This window comes from Archocentrus centrarchus, chromosome 17 (assembly GCF_007364275.1).
Source record: "Archocentrus centrarchus isolate MPI-CPG fArcCen1 chromosome 17, fArcCen1, whole genome shotgun sequence".
In the NCBI taxonomy this organism is placed as follows: Eukaryota; Metazoa; Chordata; class Actinopteri; order Cichliformes; family Cichlidae; genus Archocentrus; species Archocentrus centrarchus.
In genome coordinates, this window is record NC_044362.1 from 7621277 (window position 1) to 7637357 (window position 16081).

General features: G+C 42.3%; 1 protein-coding gene across 1 annotated transcript in view; it reads right to left on the reverse strand.

Annotated features, from left to right (window-relative positions):
* The window catches only part of cdh24b (cadherin 24, type 2b), a 149351-nt gene that overhangs the window by 48972 nt on the left and 84298 nt on the right, over positions 1 to 16081 (reverse strand). The window contains exon 5 of the mRNA XM_030751439.1: positions 13471 to 13638. Coding sequence (XP_030607299.1) covers positions 13471 to 13638 — 168 coding nt within the window. The remainder of the gene's footprint in view (positions 1 to 13470; positions 13639 to 16081) is intronic.

A 16081-nucleotide genomic window follows, 5' to 3' on the forward strand; every position in this document is an offset into this window, starting at 1 on the left:
TGCAGAGCAGTTTATTCTGCACTGCTGCAAAATCAGCCTGATGAGAATTGAACCCTTAATTGCAAGTGCAGCAGTTACAACATGCTAAACCACACGGGAGTTCCAGCACAGTTGCACAAAAACCCCGTGTGCAGGTGCACAGATTCAACAATGTTGGGAGAGACAAAAACAACACATACAGAAAAAAAAAAAAAAAACCCAGAAACACGTTTTCATTTGAAGCCTGAAGTGTGGATGTTTCCCTTTACCTTTCAAGTCAGTACAACCAAGAAGAGTTTGGAGTTTTGTTAAGTCTGCTTCCTCCTCCAAATGACTACACGTGGATAAGCTCAGGACAGGCCTTCTGTCTTCCTGCAGCCTCTGCCCTTGTATTTTCAGCTACCGCTCTTCTTTTTAAACAAGCCATGGGTGCGAGCACGGGGGGGTATTTCTGCAGTAGCCAGGAGGTAAATGTTCAGCTAAACTGTTACAATTAACAAGTCAACTAAAAGCAATGGAAAAAGAGGAGCATGTGCTTTTGAAAGTGAATACATGGTTAGAATAACTTGCTGAAAATATGGCTAATGGTTGAAATAATTAGCTAATAGTGGGATAATTAAACTGCTGGAATAAAATTGTCATTAAAAAAAATTGCAAATCCTTTTTCTGAAAGTAATATCAACCGTGCAGACCAAACAAAGCTTAAAAATGATAGATAAATGAATAAAACTGAGCACTAACCATGATGAATAGCTGTTAAATGGAGTCGTGGATGAACGACAGTTAACGAACAATAACTCAGAAACGGTAAACTAAAAGTTTTCCAGATCCAGCTGAAGAAGAGTGAATGAGTGGGAATGGGTTTTATAGTCCATCTGACAGGACTGTGGGGGGTACGCCAGATAAAAAAAGGTTGGAAACCACTGATCTACATCAAACAACAAGCAACTCCTATCTATCTGTAACCCATTCAAGCAGCAGGAAGCTGCAGATTCCAGCAAGGCCCTGCAGGGTCCATCTTGGCATCACGTCTGTCTCCTGCATCCCACAAAGTTTACTTTGCATCCCTTCTGCTCACAGACTGATCATCTGTTTACCCAATATGGCGAGGTATATTTATGATTTATAAGAATGCCGTAAACTGTCTCAGGAGAGGATAGTTTGGCCTTGCCTGCCTTTATGTATAAGGGATGAGAACGCAGGACTGAGGCGATTCATTTTGCACCCCTGAGGCAGAGTAGTTTACCCACCGCCGTTTTTCTGACACAGACCGTATAGTAGATGGAGCCACTTAGCATATCTTGGGGGAGGTGACTTGCTGGCCCATTTCCAGCTGTGTTTTGAGGAGCCCAGGGAGAACAGGGTCAAGAGTGTGGTGAGGGCAGGAGAGGATGGCACAAAAACCTCAGGGAGCATGTTCAGTTGGCTGCTCAGGGATCCTCAGAGGGTTAGGGTGGGGATTGTAAATGTTCAGCCAAGTGGACATCAATGTAGCTCTGCAGTAGCAGGGGAAAGGGGATTTTAAGAGACTCTCGAAGAGTGCTCTTATCTGTCCAATTCATTTCCAAGAATCCATTTTTATGGCCTAGAGTTTGAGGAAGGGTTTACCCACGTATACCACAGGAGGCAGGGTAAATGAAAGAAAAAAACAAAGAAGGGAAAAAAAACAATAATGTGAGAGAGCTAGCAATGGCCTGCCACACCCTGTTGAGGATGTACCACTCACAGTCCAGTGACTCCATTCATCAAGCTCGACAGAGAGAAAAAGAGTGCTAGAGAGGAAAGGAGGAAAGAAGTAAACAGAGGCTGAGAGGTGAAAGGTACCACTGCAAGACAACAGCACGGCGACTGAGCGCTCGAGGAACGACAGAAGGTAAAGCTAGGTAAGCACAAAACAGACGGTAAACGAGGAAGCAGTGATGGAAGGAGAGGAGGGAAGGGTTTCGACGCTGCTGGGAAGGTTCCCATTAACATGGAAATCACTTCCTCTTCTCTGGCTCTCCATGGCTCACTGATGGCTCGGCAAAAAGAGAATGGCTTTAGCTCCTATTATTCTGCGTGAGGGGGCACACTGCCAGGTCAGATGAAAAAGTAATGCAAAAAAAAAATTGTCAAGACAGTCTTTGCACCCTGTCTCCTTGGATTTTTTTTTTTGTGTGTGTTTTCCCTGCGAGCGAAGGGTCCAGGCATTGCTGGAGAAAGTGTGATGGATTCACCTAATTTCCACAGAAGCCAGAGCTGATACACACACTCAAACGAAAGGGGAACTGGGATGGGAAAGACCCTGTTTGGGGAGTTTAATTAAGTTTTAAATTTCCAAGTTTCTCCACTGCGATGGCAGGAAAAGATGTGGAAATTCTCTAAGTGTGGAGAATGTAAGACCCTCTTGGGCTGGATTGCCTACATGTAGGTCTTTTGGAAACCTTGTGTTGTATAGGATGATTACTGTGCAATGAATCTCTGCTCAGAGGCTCTTTTGGCTGCACACGATTGTGGCAGAAAAGCTCATCAGGGGAAGCTGCGCCTGCGGATTCCTCACAGGAGCTGCCAGTTTGATGTGGTTCTAATGTCACTGTAAAGCCTCATTTCCTGTGCATGTATATGCGAAGAAGAACAAGACAGTAAAAGAGAAGGGGGGTGGGGGGCATTATCCACAAGGCCGGCCGACACTGATACTCTAACACTCGTGCAACTGCTGGGCGCAAGACACGCACGCGAATGAACTCGTACACACGGCCAATGCAGTTAGTGGGTTGCAGCAGAATTCATACCCACGCAGGGTGAAAGCCTAGAGGAATCTATCCAAGCAGAGCTGTACTGTGCCACTGTTGACTCCAGGGCACTGCAATGGGAGGCCTAATTGTGCGTTGTGATATGAGGGAGCCATTTCAGAAAAAGGCTTTTCATGCCTCAGCGCTATCTCTGAGTTGGCTGCATATACTTTTTTTTTTTTTTGGCCTATGCACTGCACTGCATGTGAGATTGTTAGCTTTAGTGGGCAAGTGTGCACGTGTGAATTCTCCGAGAAAGTCTTAAGACACATATAATCAGCTAAAAACAGGGTTTTCCTCGTATCTTCCGCCAAATCCAGCTGAATCAGGTGCCTCGCAGCTCGAGGACAGCAAAGCCTTCAGAGGACAAAAAAGCAAGTGGAGGACAATTAATACGAAGCCTTTAATTGCGCAAACAGGCTAATGTTTCAACACTGCTGTGTTTTCATCAGAGCCCACTGAAGACACAATACCATTTGAACTTTAGTCTGATTAATTAAAAGCTGTAGGGTAAAGCCTCTCCACCTTCCTTCAGTCCTTCGAATATATGTACACAGTTTTCAACAATATCTCATGAACCAGTCATATAAACAGTACAGAAATGCACATGCATAGATAAACAGATGTACACACATCTGTCTCCCTCTTGGTCCCTAAACACATCACTGAAAACCTGCTTCATTTCATTTCCCAGCATCGCTTCTGCTCTGTGGGAGCTGAAGGGATTTTTAGTTAGCCTGATTATCACTGTCGCCACGAAACCATTTGCTTTACTCGTCTCTGCTCTTTCCCCATCTCCATCCCTCCATTCTGTCGTCTCTCTCCTCCCTCCTTCACGCTTTGGTGAACTTGCCCCCAGGACTTGCTTTCATGCATTCTAAAGAGTTCCAGCTTCACGTCTTTATCGTACCAGTCCAAACAATGGGAGACGTCAGCACGTGGGTGGCGATCATTGGACGGGACGCCAGGACGGGGGCGGCCGCGTTGGACCGGATTGGCCCACGTGCGTGTCCCTTAACTCAGATGAGCCCATTACTAGTCCACAAATGCACATTAGTCATGGCATTTAACTAAATTCATTATTGATGCCCTATTGAAGGGGACACACACTATTTTCGATATGCATTAGATTGTGCTGAATGTGATTGGACTGCTAAAGAGGATATAAGAGAAAATGATGTTGGCTGATGCCAGCCGCTTTCACTGCTAAATACAAATCACAAAATGCTAACCTACACTTCGCTCCCTCCTGTTCTCCTAAGATTATTTCAAACATGAATACTGTATAAATCATTATTCATAATTAAACAACGGCATTTGAAGAAACTTTGATGACCAATATTAACCCCCGGAAAGGAATTTATTGCCTGGCAGGGACTACAAATGTTCATTAACAATAGCTACAGTAGTTTATGGCGGGACTGTGAAAGTGAATGGTTCGACAAGTGGGATTTCTCAGCACAGACACTTTCTGCCACAATGACTAAAAATGATTGTGCGCTGAGGGTGTTTTAAAACAGGAACAGATGGGAGAGTGTGTGATAAGGGACACAAGGGTACCGGGTGTGTGAAGAGCACACACTGGGAGAGTGGGAGTCAGGAATGTGTGTGTGTATATGTGCACGTGCCTGTGTGTGTGTGTGTGTGTGGGGGGGGGGGGGGGGGGGGGGGCGCTGGTAGGCAGGCATGTGTGTACATCTGTGGGTCTGACAGGAGATGACAAAGTCTGCCACTTCTCTGTGTCCCTGTCTCCTCACCTCTGACTGATCTCGCCAGCGTGCATGAATTGTCACGCGCAGGCGTGCACACAAACACGAGTGCAGGTATCAGAGGCCAAAAAACACTAAGGTAGATTTCAACTACTTCAGGAGATGCTCGAGCCACAGATAAAGAACACGTGCACAGGTTAAGCCGTTATGTCAATCTGTGTGCACACTTTTAGCTCACCCACTCATCCCTCTTTGTTGTCCTTACGCCTCTTTGCTATTTTTTTTTTTTTTTTGCGTCTCAGTCTCACTAAAGGACATAATACCCTTTTTATGCCTACCGATTCCCTCCATTTCAATTACACCCCCGCGCCCATTCTTGTACATTTGTCTCCTTGTCTCCTCAGCCTCTCTGCGGTTTCCTCTGCGTTCTCGGAGCCATTTCTCACCCACTCCCTGTTCGCTCCTTCCTTTTGTCTCACTCCTCTGACAACTTTATCGCACCTTTCTTAGCGTCTCCATTTTTCTCTTTTTACTCTTTCAGGAAAAAAAAAAAAGTATACTCTTCAGCATACACACGCCGAGCTTTGTATTCACTCGCACACACTCCTCCCGGTTCTCTCTTTCTGTCTCCTCCCATTCACACTCTCTCTATTACAGCCGCGCTCTCCAGGGAAATGAATTAGTAATATTTATGATGAAGCCTTCTGCGAACTACTCCCTCTATCGCTCCCTCTCTCTGTCTCTTCTCCCCGGTGCATAAAATGACACTGATCTTATCGGCGCTACCTATGTAGTCATCTGTCAGCTCATCTATCTTTCCATCCATCAAACCGCTGGGAGAGTGATGGCTCCCTCAACGTTTTTATGTGGCACCGTTGGCAAGCCAAGGTTGTTTGGAAACCACATAAAAACGAGAAAGCGGCACCTGCGCCTCCGTCTGCGGAGTTGTCACCGTGCAGAGTTGTAGCTACTCATGCAGCTCTTGGAGGCACAGAAGAAGAGCCAATACATTTCGGCAAGCACGAGTTACGAGTCTCCGGACGCATCTGGGAATTTCTATGAGCGTAGAAATTGCCGCTCCAACCGTCACGAGGTTCTGAATCAGTGTTCTGCCCTTTGACAGCCTGCAGACGTGTTTGAGGCGGGAGAGTTGGTGTAGAGATAGGACTGGGCCAGATCAAATCAAATGTTGACATTTCACCAAGAAGACACATACATGGAGTGACATTTCACTTTCGGATTTTTAAATTGGATCTGATTTCAAACGTGGCTTCAAATCCTTTTTGATTTAGATCATTTAATGGAGTGGCTTTAGATTATCGCCCCGGTCTTGGACATTAGAAGTTAGTGTGTTTTAATTGCTCTCGATGTGCTTTTAGAGCTCTGGCTGTGAAAAAACAAGCTCTTCCTTTTAGCCTGAAGCCCTATAAGCATATTTTAAAGTGTTTATCTATTCAGTAGCTTTAGAACTACTCTTGCATGAAATGTTATTGTATGGTATAACATAATTACAATAGCTAGAACCAATAAGGACTACAACTGAATCCCTTATCATGATCTCATACTTCTAAATTAGTATGATGAGGACAAACTGAAGCAATGTAGGGAAAGTGATTAAGCTTTGTGAAAAGCCTGAGGCCTTTTCTGAATGTGTTTCATTAACAGATCTGTGCAGACCTATAAGGAACCTTACTGTATTATGGTTTAAGGTTGAAAAGGGTAAAGCATGACCAATAAAGCCTTTTCTAAGCAGTACAGTATTAATTAATCAAAATGTATCTAAAGCAAGGTCTCCTCACTGTCTTCCACAATATGTTTTCACTGTTTTGTTTGATTTTCATCAGAGCTCGGATGTCATGGGCACTGGGTTTCATTGATATGCAAGTGCAAAATTTTTTTTAATTCATATTCCTTTTTTCCTTCTTTTTTAATATAAATATATAAAAATGGAGTAAAAAGAAATGTAGCAAATTCCATCTGCTACTGCGTGATGAGTCGTTGAAGGCTCCCGAAGAGCTTTTTTGTAAACCCAGGATGGGCAGAGGTTTCTCAGAACTACTTTATCCACGCTCAGAAATGAGATTTCGAGCTTTAACTCAAAAGTTTGCAAGTGGACCTTGAATTGGGTGCATTTTGCCAATATATAATTCCATAAATAATCACAGGGAACCGGGAGCGATCTTCAAATGAGTGACTCAGGTGAATAAAGTTTAGGAGGAGAGAGCAGAGGACAATGCTGCCACTCATTTTTGTTTGAGTGGAAGACAAATATAACATTCTTTACAGTGTACACATACACATACTTTTACATGGATACAAACAATGACCTTAACTGAGTCACTGTTTCAATGTATCCATGTAAAAGCATCAGACAGACTGAGATGATCTGCGTTTTCATAGAGATTCGTCCCTGTGTTTCCTAACATGCTGCAACCTCCGCACGCAACAGGCAGAACTGGTTCATGTTTATTTTTATGTTTCTGAGACGTCAGAGGCATCTTTGCCTTTCCTTTGTTCTTTTATGTGTCATTTCCTCAGGTGTAAAAAATGCTACAGGGCAATATTTGCATTTAATTTTGATACTTTATGCAAAACTTTTTGTTTGTTTTTTTTTTTTTTTAAAAATGTAAGTTGTTTGAAAAAGCCAAACGATTAAAGGTATTAAAATAAAAACTGGCTTCTTTAAGAGCGTCTTCATATTCCGAGCACATTATCCTCCCTTAGCCGAGTGGTTAAAAAAAAAAAGGTTTATGTGTTAATAAATAAAGTGGTCATTTTATTTTTAGGTACTCTTCCAGACATTGAGCTAGCCTCTTTTTCCTTTTATCCCACAGAGAATTCAGCTGTGGAGTACACACAGCCATAAATTATTCAGCTATAGTAAACATGAGAAAACATGTCTGAATAAATGACTACATGGAAACAAGGGTATGAAATTTCAAATCAGCCCTGACACAACACTGTGGTCCAACTACAAATGATACGAAGCTGTGGCAGTGCCGTCGTCTTTGCTGGCTTTCCAGAGGAGGTGAAAGTCATTTACTACAGCGATCCTGGAGCTCGGTGACAGAAAGTTAATTATTTGAGTTTGATACCCAGTATTCATGTTTGCTTTCACACAATTACTCATCCATGCATTCCACTTTGCACCAGCATAATTAACAGCTTAATCAGGAAAAGAGCTGATGTGAAATGAGACAGTAACAGACAGCCGTCTGGCTCGTTAACGACGCGACGCTGCAAACAAACGTTTTTCGGTTTACTCTCTGACACGTCACGAAAACCCGCTGAGAAGCATGTATTCCTCTGAGTTCTCTTCAGGAGGCCACTGAAAGCGCCTTTGCATCGTTGCAGCACACAAAGCGCTGCTGCCTTTAAAAAATCTGATATAGACGAGAGTAAAATTAAAGCCTTCCTTGCACCAAAGAAAGCAGCACTGAGATATATATATATATATATATATATATATATATATATATATATATATATATATATATATATATATGTTTTTTTAAAAATGGTCCAGTCCCAATACATTTGGAGCACAATGTATGCCATTTGATAATGAGCCCCAAAGGAAAGTGTGTTTTAGAGCATTGTTTGCCAGTGAAGCATCTGAAAATATCCCACATTCTCCACTAATCATTTAGACAAAAAACAACTACAATCTGTACTGTAGCCTACTTTCCCTTTGCTATACTGCCTCCTCCGGGCACAGGAAATCCCCTGATGGCTTTTAAAACTGAACACACAACAAACCCACTTAGTTCCTAAAATCATGTTTTGGATAGTGAGAAATTCTCGGGCTCTGTGAAGAGGCGAGCCCACAAAGCAGGACCTGTTTTTTTTTTCTGCTTCTTCTTGTTAAGGCTATAATGCACAGCCAATACCTGGTTCATACGCGCCAGTGTAATCCTCTGCCTTTGCTAAATGCCACAAGGAATAAGCAGTGTTGACCTTGGGAGACGCGGGGGCTGGATTTGAGGGTGTCTTTTTAAAAGCCTGGGTGTGTAATTGAGTAGAGCGGCGGGGTGGCAGGCTTTGATGGTGTTCGCGCAAGCACAAGGGACCATGAGTGCGTGAGGGGGAAAAAAAAAAACAGCAAGCAGAGGATCAGGGATACACACAGATGTACACAAAAATGTGGGAATATGTGGGCTGTTTTCACACACACAGATGTACACACGAATTCTGTGGGTTAGGTGTAGGTTAAGATCAGTGCATTCAATAAAGCACACTCATACAGGGAGTCATCAGCGGAACCAGAGGAGGCCAACAGCCAACAGATTTTGGTACAGAGTGAGGGTTTAAAGCAGCTACTGGCACTGTGAGACTCCTCATCACCCAGAAAGATCAAAACAGGCTCAGTTTTCCTCCAAGAAGCCCTCCAGTCCTCAGCACAGTCTGGTCCAAAGCACCACGCTTGATGGGGGTTCAACTCAACCAGCAAATCTGTCACTCCAATACATCATTAGCCCAATTTTGGCAAAGCTGTGGGTTTTTTTTTTTTTTTAAATATGACACACCAGTCTGTGCGACTAGTGGAGCTTAGACTAAAATAAAAAAAACAAGTTTTGAGGTTTTCACATCCTAAGGGCAAAAGAGACTCGCAGGTGAGGCAACAGATGGAGAAAAGTGAGGCAAAAACAAAGCAAGAGGTAAAAGTAACAGAAGCGTTCTCAACCCCGTCTGTCAAAGCGACGTTCCCTCATCTGCCTCTGGGGTTGCAAAGATAAGAACAAGGTGTCCCTTGGTACAGGCCGGCCAGGGCGCTATTACACACCAACAGTCCAGAAATGTTCTGAAAAGGTCCAAATTAGGAGGTGGAAGGTTTGGATTTGGAGTAGTGCTGTGGTTTGTCTTCTAATTGTGCGCTTTTGCACTTTGTTTCAGTTGTTTTAACCTGCTGAATAACTTTCCTTTCATTCAACTAATTAGCTTTAGGAAGAGATGCTGGTTTGGGTTCAAATACGCCCCTACACACTGAAAAATGACATTTACCAAATGAGCTTGGAGGCGACACCAAGGATTACTTTACAAGCAACCATATGTGACGAGCTGAGAGTGAGAGACTGGCTGTGACAAAAAGGCAGTATTTAACATACTGAGAGTGCGAGCTGGCTAAAGGGACAGGTGCATGTCACTGATCTGAATTCAGTAAGAACATAATGTGGATTTACTCACTGCTCATTAAAAAGAGACAACCAGGTGGTGCTACAGCAGAGGCTGTGACACAGCTTACGACGCGCTACTTGGAAAGTGCGTGAGCAAGCTCTCAGCTATTCTGTATTGCATGAAACATGACTACACTGAAGCTAATGTAGCAACCAACAAGGCAAAAGCAGTTTCACCCTAAGCTGATTTTTAAAATACATTTTAAATGAGCCAGCGTAATGTCAAGTTAATGCTTCAGCAATCAGCGAAACTGATCCGCAGGTGAAAAAAAGCAAACAAAAAAACAAAAAAACAAAAAGCCAAACAAAAACTGTTCATTCCAATTATTTATTTAACAAGAGCTGCTCTCACCGCTCCAAAACCTTGGCAATTTGGCAACGAAAACAATGACGCTCATGAATTTTTCAAGGCACGGTCGTGGCACAGACAAGGCCAAGTCTCAAGCTCCTGAGTGTGTACCCCCCCCCCCCTTCCCCCATGTTGTAGACCTCATTCCAAGAACTGGTACGTGATGTCACTGTCATATCTGTGGGCTTTCCCTGCACATCCTATGCATGGTGATGGAGTCATCCCTAGTTTTCCATCAGACTGCAGCAGAAAGCTTCCCCGTGCTTGAGCATCATCAGCTTTGGTGGATTCTGCTGCATGATTACAGTTTCGCTCGATTCTGTTTGAGTTAGAAAACAGACTGCTAAACACACTGATATGACTGGCATATATACTGCATTTATAACCGTCACTGATAAATAAAAAGTCACATTTGAATATCATTATTGTATCTAAATATGACCAAGTTTCTGGCTCAGTGACTGGTGTGAACACTGGGAGCAACTTCTGCATCGTTCCAACTTCATTTCTGAGCGTGCTCGGTGCAGTCACACACGACCTCATTTAAAACAATGTTGCCTTGAGTTTAATTTATAGAAAAGAATTTTAAATTGGTCCTTTTTTGCAATAACCTTCAGATCACACTGAAGCTCGATCTTTTTATTTTTTTTTTTTCAAAGTTCTGATAAAAAGAAAAAAATGTGTAAGAGTGAAATTGGTATTTCTAAGATGCTTGCTGTTATTTTTTATCACATCTGCTTCTATCTATCCATCCAACTACAACTACACTGCTCAAAAAAAGTAAAGGGACACTTTGAAAATGCGTCAGATCTCAGCGGAGAAAAAAAATCAGGCTGGATTGCACTGATATGGGCTGGGTGGTGTGTTACGAATGAAAGGATGTCACATCGTTTGATGGAAATTAAAATTATCAACCTACAGAGGGCTGAATTCAAAGACGCCCCGAAATTCAAAGTGAAAAAATGATGCGGCAGGCTGGTACATTTTGCAATCTGATGGTACTTTTCTGCATTCATAACTCCACCAACAAGATCTCCAACACCACTGGAAGGAATGAAGCCCCAAACCAAGACAGAGCCTGTATTAAAGATGGCTGTAGACACTGTTGTACCGCTCTCCTGACCTCCTACATCAGCCGATTCGAATGTTATCAGTCCATTAAATGCACGTTATCAACAATTATCAGACCCATAGTTAAGGGCCAGGAGGGGCCATCTCCATCTCCTAGCCGGTCAAAAAGGTAGTTATCTTCGTTCTAATCGAAGAACACTGAACCGATGTGACATGGACTGGAGTGGATGTCTGGAGTGGATCTCTTGGCCCTCCTGGTCCTTAACTATGGGTCTGATAACTGTTGATAACGTGCATTTAATGGACTGATAACATTTGAAGTAGGTGCCTACATACACTACATACTGGTGATGACGTCAACCAAAAACTTCACATTCGGATTCATCACTCCATCAGACCTGTTGCCACTGGTTTTCAATCCAGTTCTTGTTTAGTTCGGCACACCTCAGCCTTTTCTCTCCGTTTCCAATCCTTAAGAACAGCTTCTTCCACAGAGACCATTTCTGATGAGGCTTCACTGAACCATGGCTCAGCTGAAGGGCCAGGTGCATCTCTCTCAGGTCCTGTGTCAGGTCTTTGCTGGATTTTTTCCTGTTTCTTGAGAACATGACTTTCAGATACTGTTCATCTGATGTAGAGTTTTTTTAAGGATGCACTGCCAGCTATGTTGAGATATGCCAAGTTCTCAGGCTAATAGCTCTCAGGGAATCACCTTGATTGTGCAAAAATACTATTTGCTATCTGTCAAACTGTGTTTACATTACCAGTAAAACGTTTGGACACTCACTCATTCATGTGAATAGGTGCGTGTGTCCAAACTTATATATATATATATATATTTTTGGTATTTTTTTGTAGATACAACTAAAGAAATGGTGCAAATTACATGTTTTTGCGACTGGCTGAGAGTAACAAAGTACTTAAAGATACAATTTAAAATGAGTAATTTGCTAAGTTGTCTTATGTGTAGACACAACACTGGTTCATCCCTTGAGTTAAGTGTCTTTTTTATGCTTGAAGGCTTCATAGGTCAATGTTAAGTGGCTTAACAAGACAAACAAGCATAAATAAATCCTCCGAAAATGGTCAGGTAGAGCTGGAGCTGGACTGAAAATGAGTGAAAATCAGCAAATGTCCAAAGAGAAATGTTGAAAGACCCTCAGAAAGCTGGAGAACTACTACTGATCAAGACCACTTTAAATTTAAATTGCAAGAAAGTCCCCCTCCTTTGAAGCTAAATATAAAGAAGGAGGGGCGCTGAAGACTTTTGCACAGTACTGTATGATTCCTACAACTCCTCTAAAGCAGTCACACAAGTGATTTCCTAACTTCTGTCCTCTTCACTTTAATTGGAATAAGGTCAGCAATTAAAGTGGAGGAGACAGAGCTGCCTAGATGAGAAATGGCAGAAAGGACGACATCAAGTAAAGTATGAGGAGAGCTCTGTCCTCTAACTAGCTTGTCCGTTTGAGGGTAAGAAAGAACACACCTACCACTTTTTGGTGACATGCCAAAAAGAGAATGAATTAATACCAGCCTCTTATGCACATCAGTCTAGTGCATTCAAAAAGAGAGGCAGACAAACACAATGAAAAGATCAGTGCCGCCTCCTACTTCAAAAAATGATCTACAGTATAAGGGCCAATGGGACAGTAATATCTAATAACCCATCTTGATTACATCATCTTCACAATGACCCACGACCATTATGCAAACCACTAATTTGGTCCAAATTTTGTTTATGACAATGTAATGCTATTTTAACCCACAAGAGTAAAGCCTAATTGAATTGAATTGATCAAAAAAATAAGTCACAGACTCCACGTAAGAAAGATCCATTCCATCTAGTCCCTGCACTGAAATAATGTCACGATTACAAACAGTGAAATGAAGTTGAATATAATCAAAGAGTTATTAGGAAGCCAATTAGGCTTGCCTACAGTGATGCACTGTCAGATTGTCTGATATAATCTGACAGTACAGCTGCTGTTGGAAATAGTAGCTGATCTATCATTGCAGAGGGAAGTTAAACCTATGGCTGAATGTTTGATGAGGTACTTTGCAGCCCTGCAGGATTCTCCTCTGCATGACTGCTGCTGTGAAAATCCTGACAGGACCTGCAGGTCAAAAAGGTCTGACAACTATTCTGCCTTCTGGTGCAAAACAAACATGGTGTTTATGCTGTTATGCAGCCCAGTGTTTGTTTTCTCTTGAACCCTTCCCTATTATGAAAATTAGAAACTTAATAGGAGCATAACAAAGTAGTTAAAAGTAATTTCGGTTATTTTACATGTTAGATGTGCTGCAGAGACTGCAGCACATCTAACATGCAGCAGTTTTCCCCAGGCTGCTGCCTCTTCATTCCTGGTAGTCCTTCTTTCTTTGTGGGTGGCGGTACGAGCTGCTGAGTTACTCACTCTGAGTGAAGCGTGGAGGGTTGTCATTAACATCAGTAAGCCTGACAGTTACAGTGGTGGTCCCAGATAATCCTCCCAGGTGTCCCCCCATGTCTTTAGCCTGAAGCACCACCAGGAACTGGTCCTGGGTCTCCCTGTCCATGTCGGGTACAGCTGTACGTAGAATACCTGCAGAAAACACACACACACACACAGAGGGTAGCATCAAGATGACCATGAACAGCCAGGGTTTGTACTGGGATAACACAGCACCAAATGACCATAATACATCTGCGTGAGACTGAAACTGTTTTGAGATCAATATTTATAAGTCTATGATTAGCTGAACTTTCTGGCTTTCGAAATATACTTTCTGGCCGGCGCTGTGTTTTGGAAGAAAATCTCTTTGCACACTGGGACCTCATCCAGCTCTATTCACATCTATAACTACCTTACAATAGTCTTACTCTTGGATCATTAAACTAAGCATGCAGGACTGCAGTCAGACCTTTGGTATCACGAGCATGAATATCTCTGACAGACATCTAAAGGCACCGCTTTCTAACAGCTTCAGGGTTTACAATCTGCGGCTAATTTGGCCATTTGCAATAATATCCACATGACGTGATCAGACTTGAGGAATTGCTTTAATGTAATAGGTCTTTATTGATCACTGAGTCAGAACAGCAAATACAATTGCCTGGAACTAAATGTCCTATGATGTGGTAAAGTAATAAACCTAACAGACACTGTGACCTTTTATTAATGACTTATTAACATTTATAACAACACATCTGACTTCCCATTATGAACTGAGAAAGTCGTGACCCTTTATAAAAGACTTCATCAAGACTGCAGTTACACATGTTAGGAAGTCATTAATGAAAGGTCATTCTTGATTTCCAGTAAGCAATTTAGCCTTCAGGTATAAATGTTAACACGTTGTTATATAATATGGGTTGGTCCTTATGATCTGCAACTCTTTTATTTTGCAATCTTAGCACAGGAGACACATAAAAACTAATTAGCAGAGTCGGGGAAACAATTTTAAATGCATAACTTTGAAAACTGCCAATTTCCTTGAACTTGAAATAAGATCATTTGACTACGTAGATGTAAAATGAAACAAATATATTACAAGAAGGTCACAAGCCAGCATAAAATACCACTCAGCTGAGTTCACTGCAAAAAATGTCCACTTGTTCCCAGGTCATACACAACCCCAAAAATAAAACAACCCACTATTTATGTGAAAGGGCAAGAATGTCAGTTTTGGCTTTCTATAAAATGGCTGGTCACAGTGATGTATTCCTCAGGCTCAGATTTGTGGGATTTATCCACGATGGCGTCGTTGTGTGAGCGCTGCGCAACCATCGTCCTTTTGCACAAGCACTAAAAAAATGTCAAGTGTGCGGCGGTGGCCGCCTGAGGAATGCGTCGACTGGGCAGCAGTCAGGATGAAGAGGAATGGGGTGAATATTGTTGAATGTTGTTCACTTGCAGCAGAGAATCGCATAAGGAAAGCTCATTCCTTTCCTTTCACCGCCCCAGGATTGCACACAGTCACAGGAAAACTTTCTTTTTCACATGACTGTAGAAGTAATTTCTCTCATAACTGATCAATCCAATCAGTTATTCACCAATCAAGTTATTTTGACACTGTAAAATATCCTGCATAACACGTCTTTATCACAGTGCTTTAAAAACCATTTTAGCAAGGCCCTGTGTGTAGAAGAAGATTTAGATACCAAAAAAAGAGCTTTGAAAAGAAGCTGATAAAAAAAAAAATCCATACAGTTGAGGAAAGTGCAAAGAATAGACTGCTGGTAAGAAATGAAACAAAAATCCAAGAAATGAAGGCAACCTGGGAGCACGAGGAGAACTGGAGGGTAAACAGAAGGACAAACAGAAGGACTGACCGAGGGAGGGAGAGAGAGAGAGAGAGAGAGAGAGAGAGAGAGAGAGAGAGAGAGAGAGAGAGAAGAGAGAGAGAGAGAGAGAGAGAGAGAGAGAGAGAGAGAGAGAGAGAGAGAGAGAGACTGCCGAGCACAAAAAAGTTATCAAGAAACAACCGCAAAAAAACCCAAACACATAGGGGACGAACAGAGAAGCATGGCAGGCACAACAAGTAAAGGTAAACATTAGGAAACACAACAACTGTAACAACACAATGTAACACAACAAATATTAATGACAGCTACTTCATTAAATCCCCATCAAATAATTCCATTACAGCAAATAAACTTGCGACAGGCTGGCGACCTGTCCAGGGTACCTCTCACCCAAAGACAGCAGCTGTGACCCTTTAAAGGATGGATGGACGGACGGACAGCACTATGGATAAACTAGCTTTAATTTTTCTCTGTTAGGTACTTTCCATAATTACAGGACTGTAATTTTCCTTGCGTACTTATTTTAAACAGAATGCAGGCCAGTTTATGGCATATAAAATTCTGTTTACGACACAGAAGCCTGTAAACTTCCTGTGTAAACAGCTCTGTTAGCAGTTGTTTTATCATTATCAAAGTCATCTCAATTTGTTTCTGTGCTTAAACCCCATCATTTGAGTTTAACTGAAGTGCTTTTGAAGTTCTACTTTCAAAGCCCGTTGAACAATATTGAAATGCGGCTG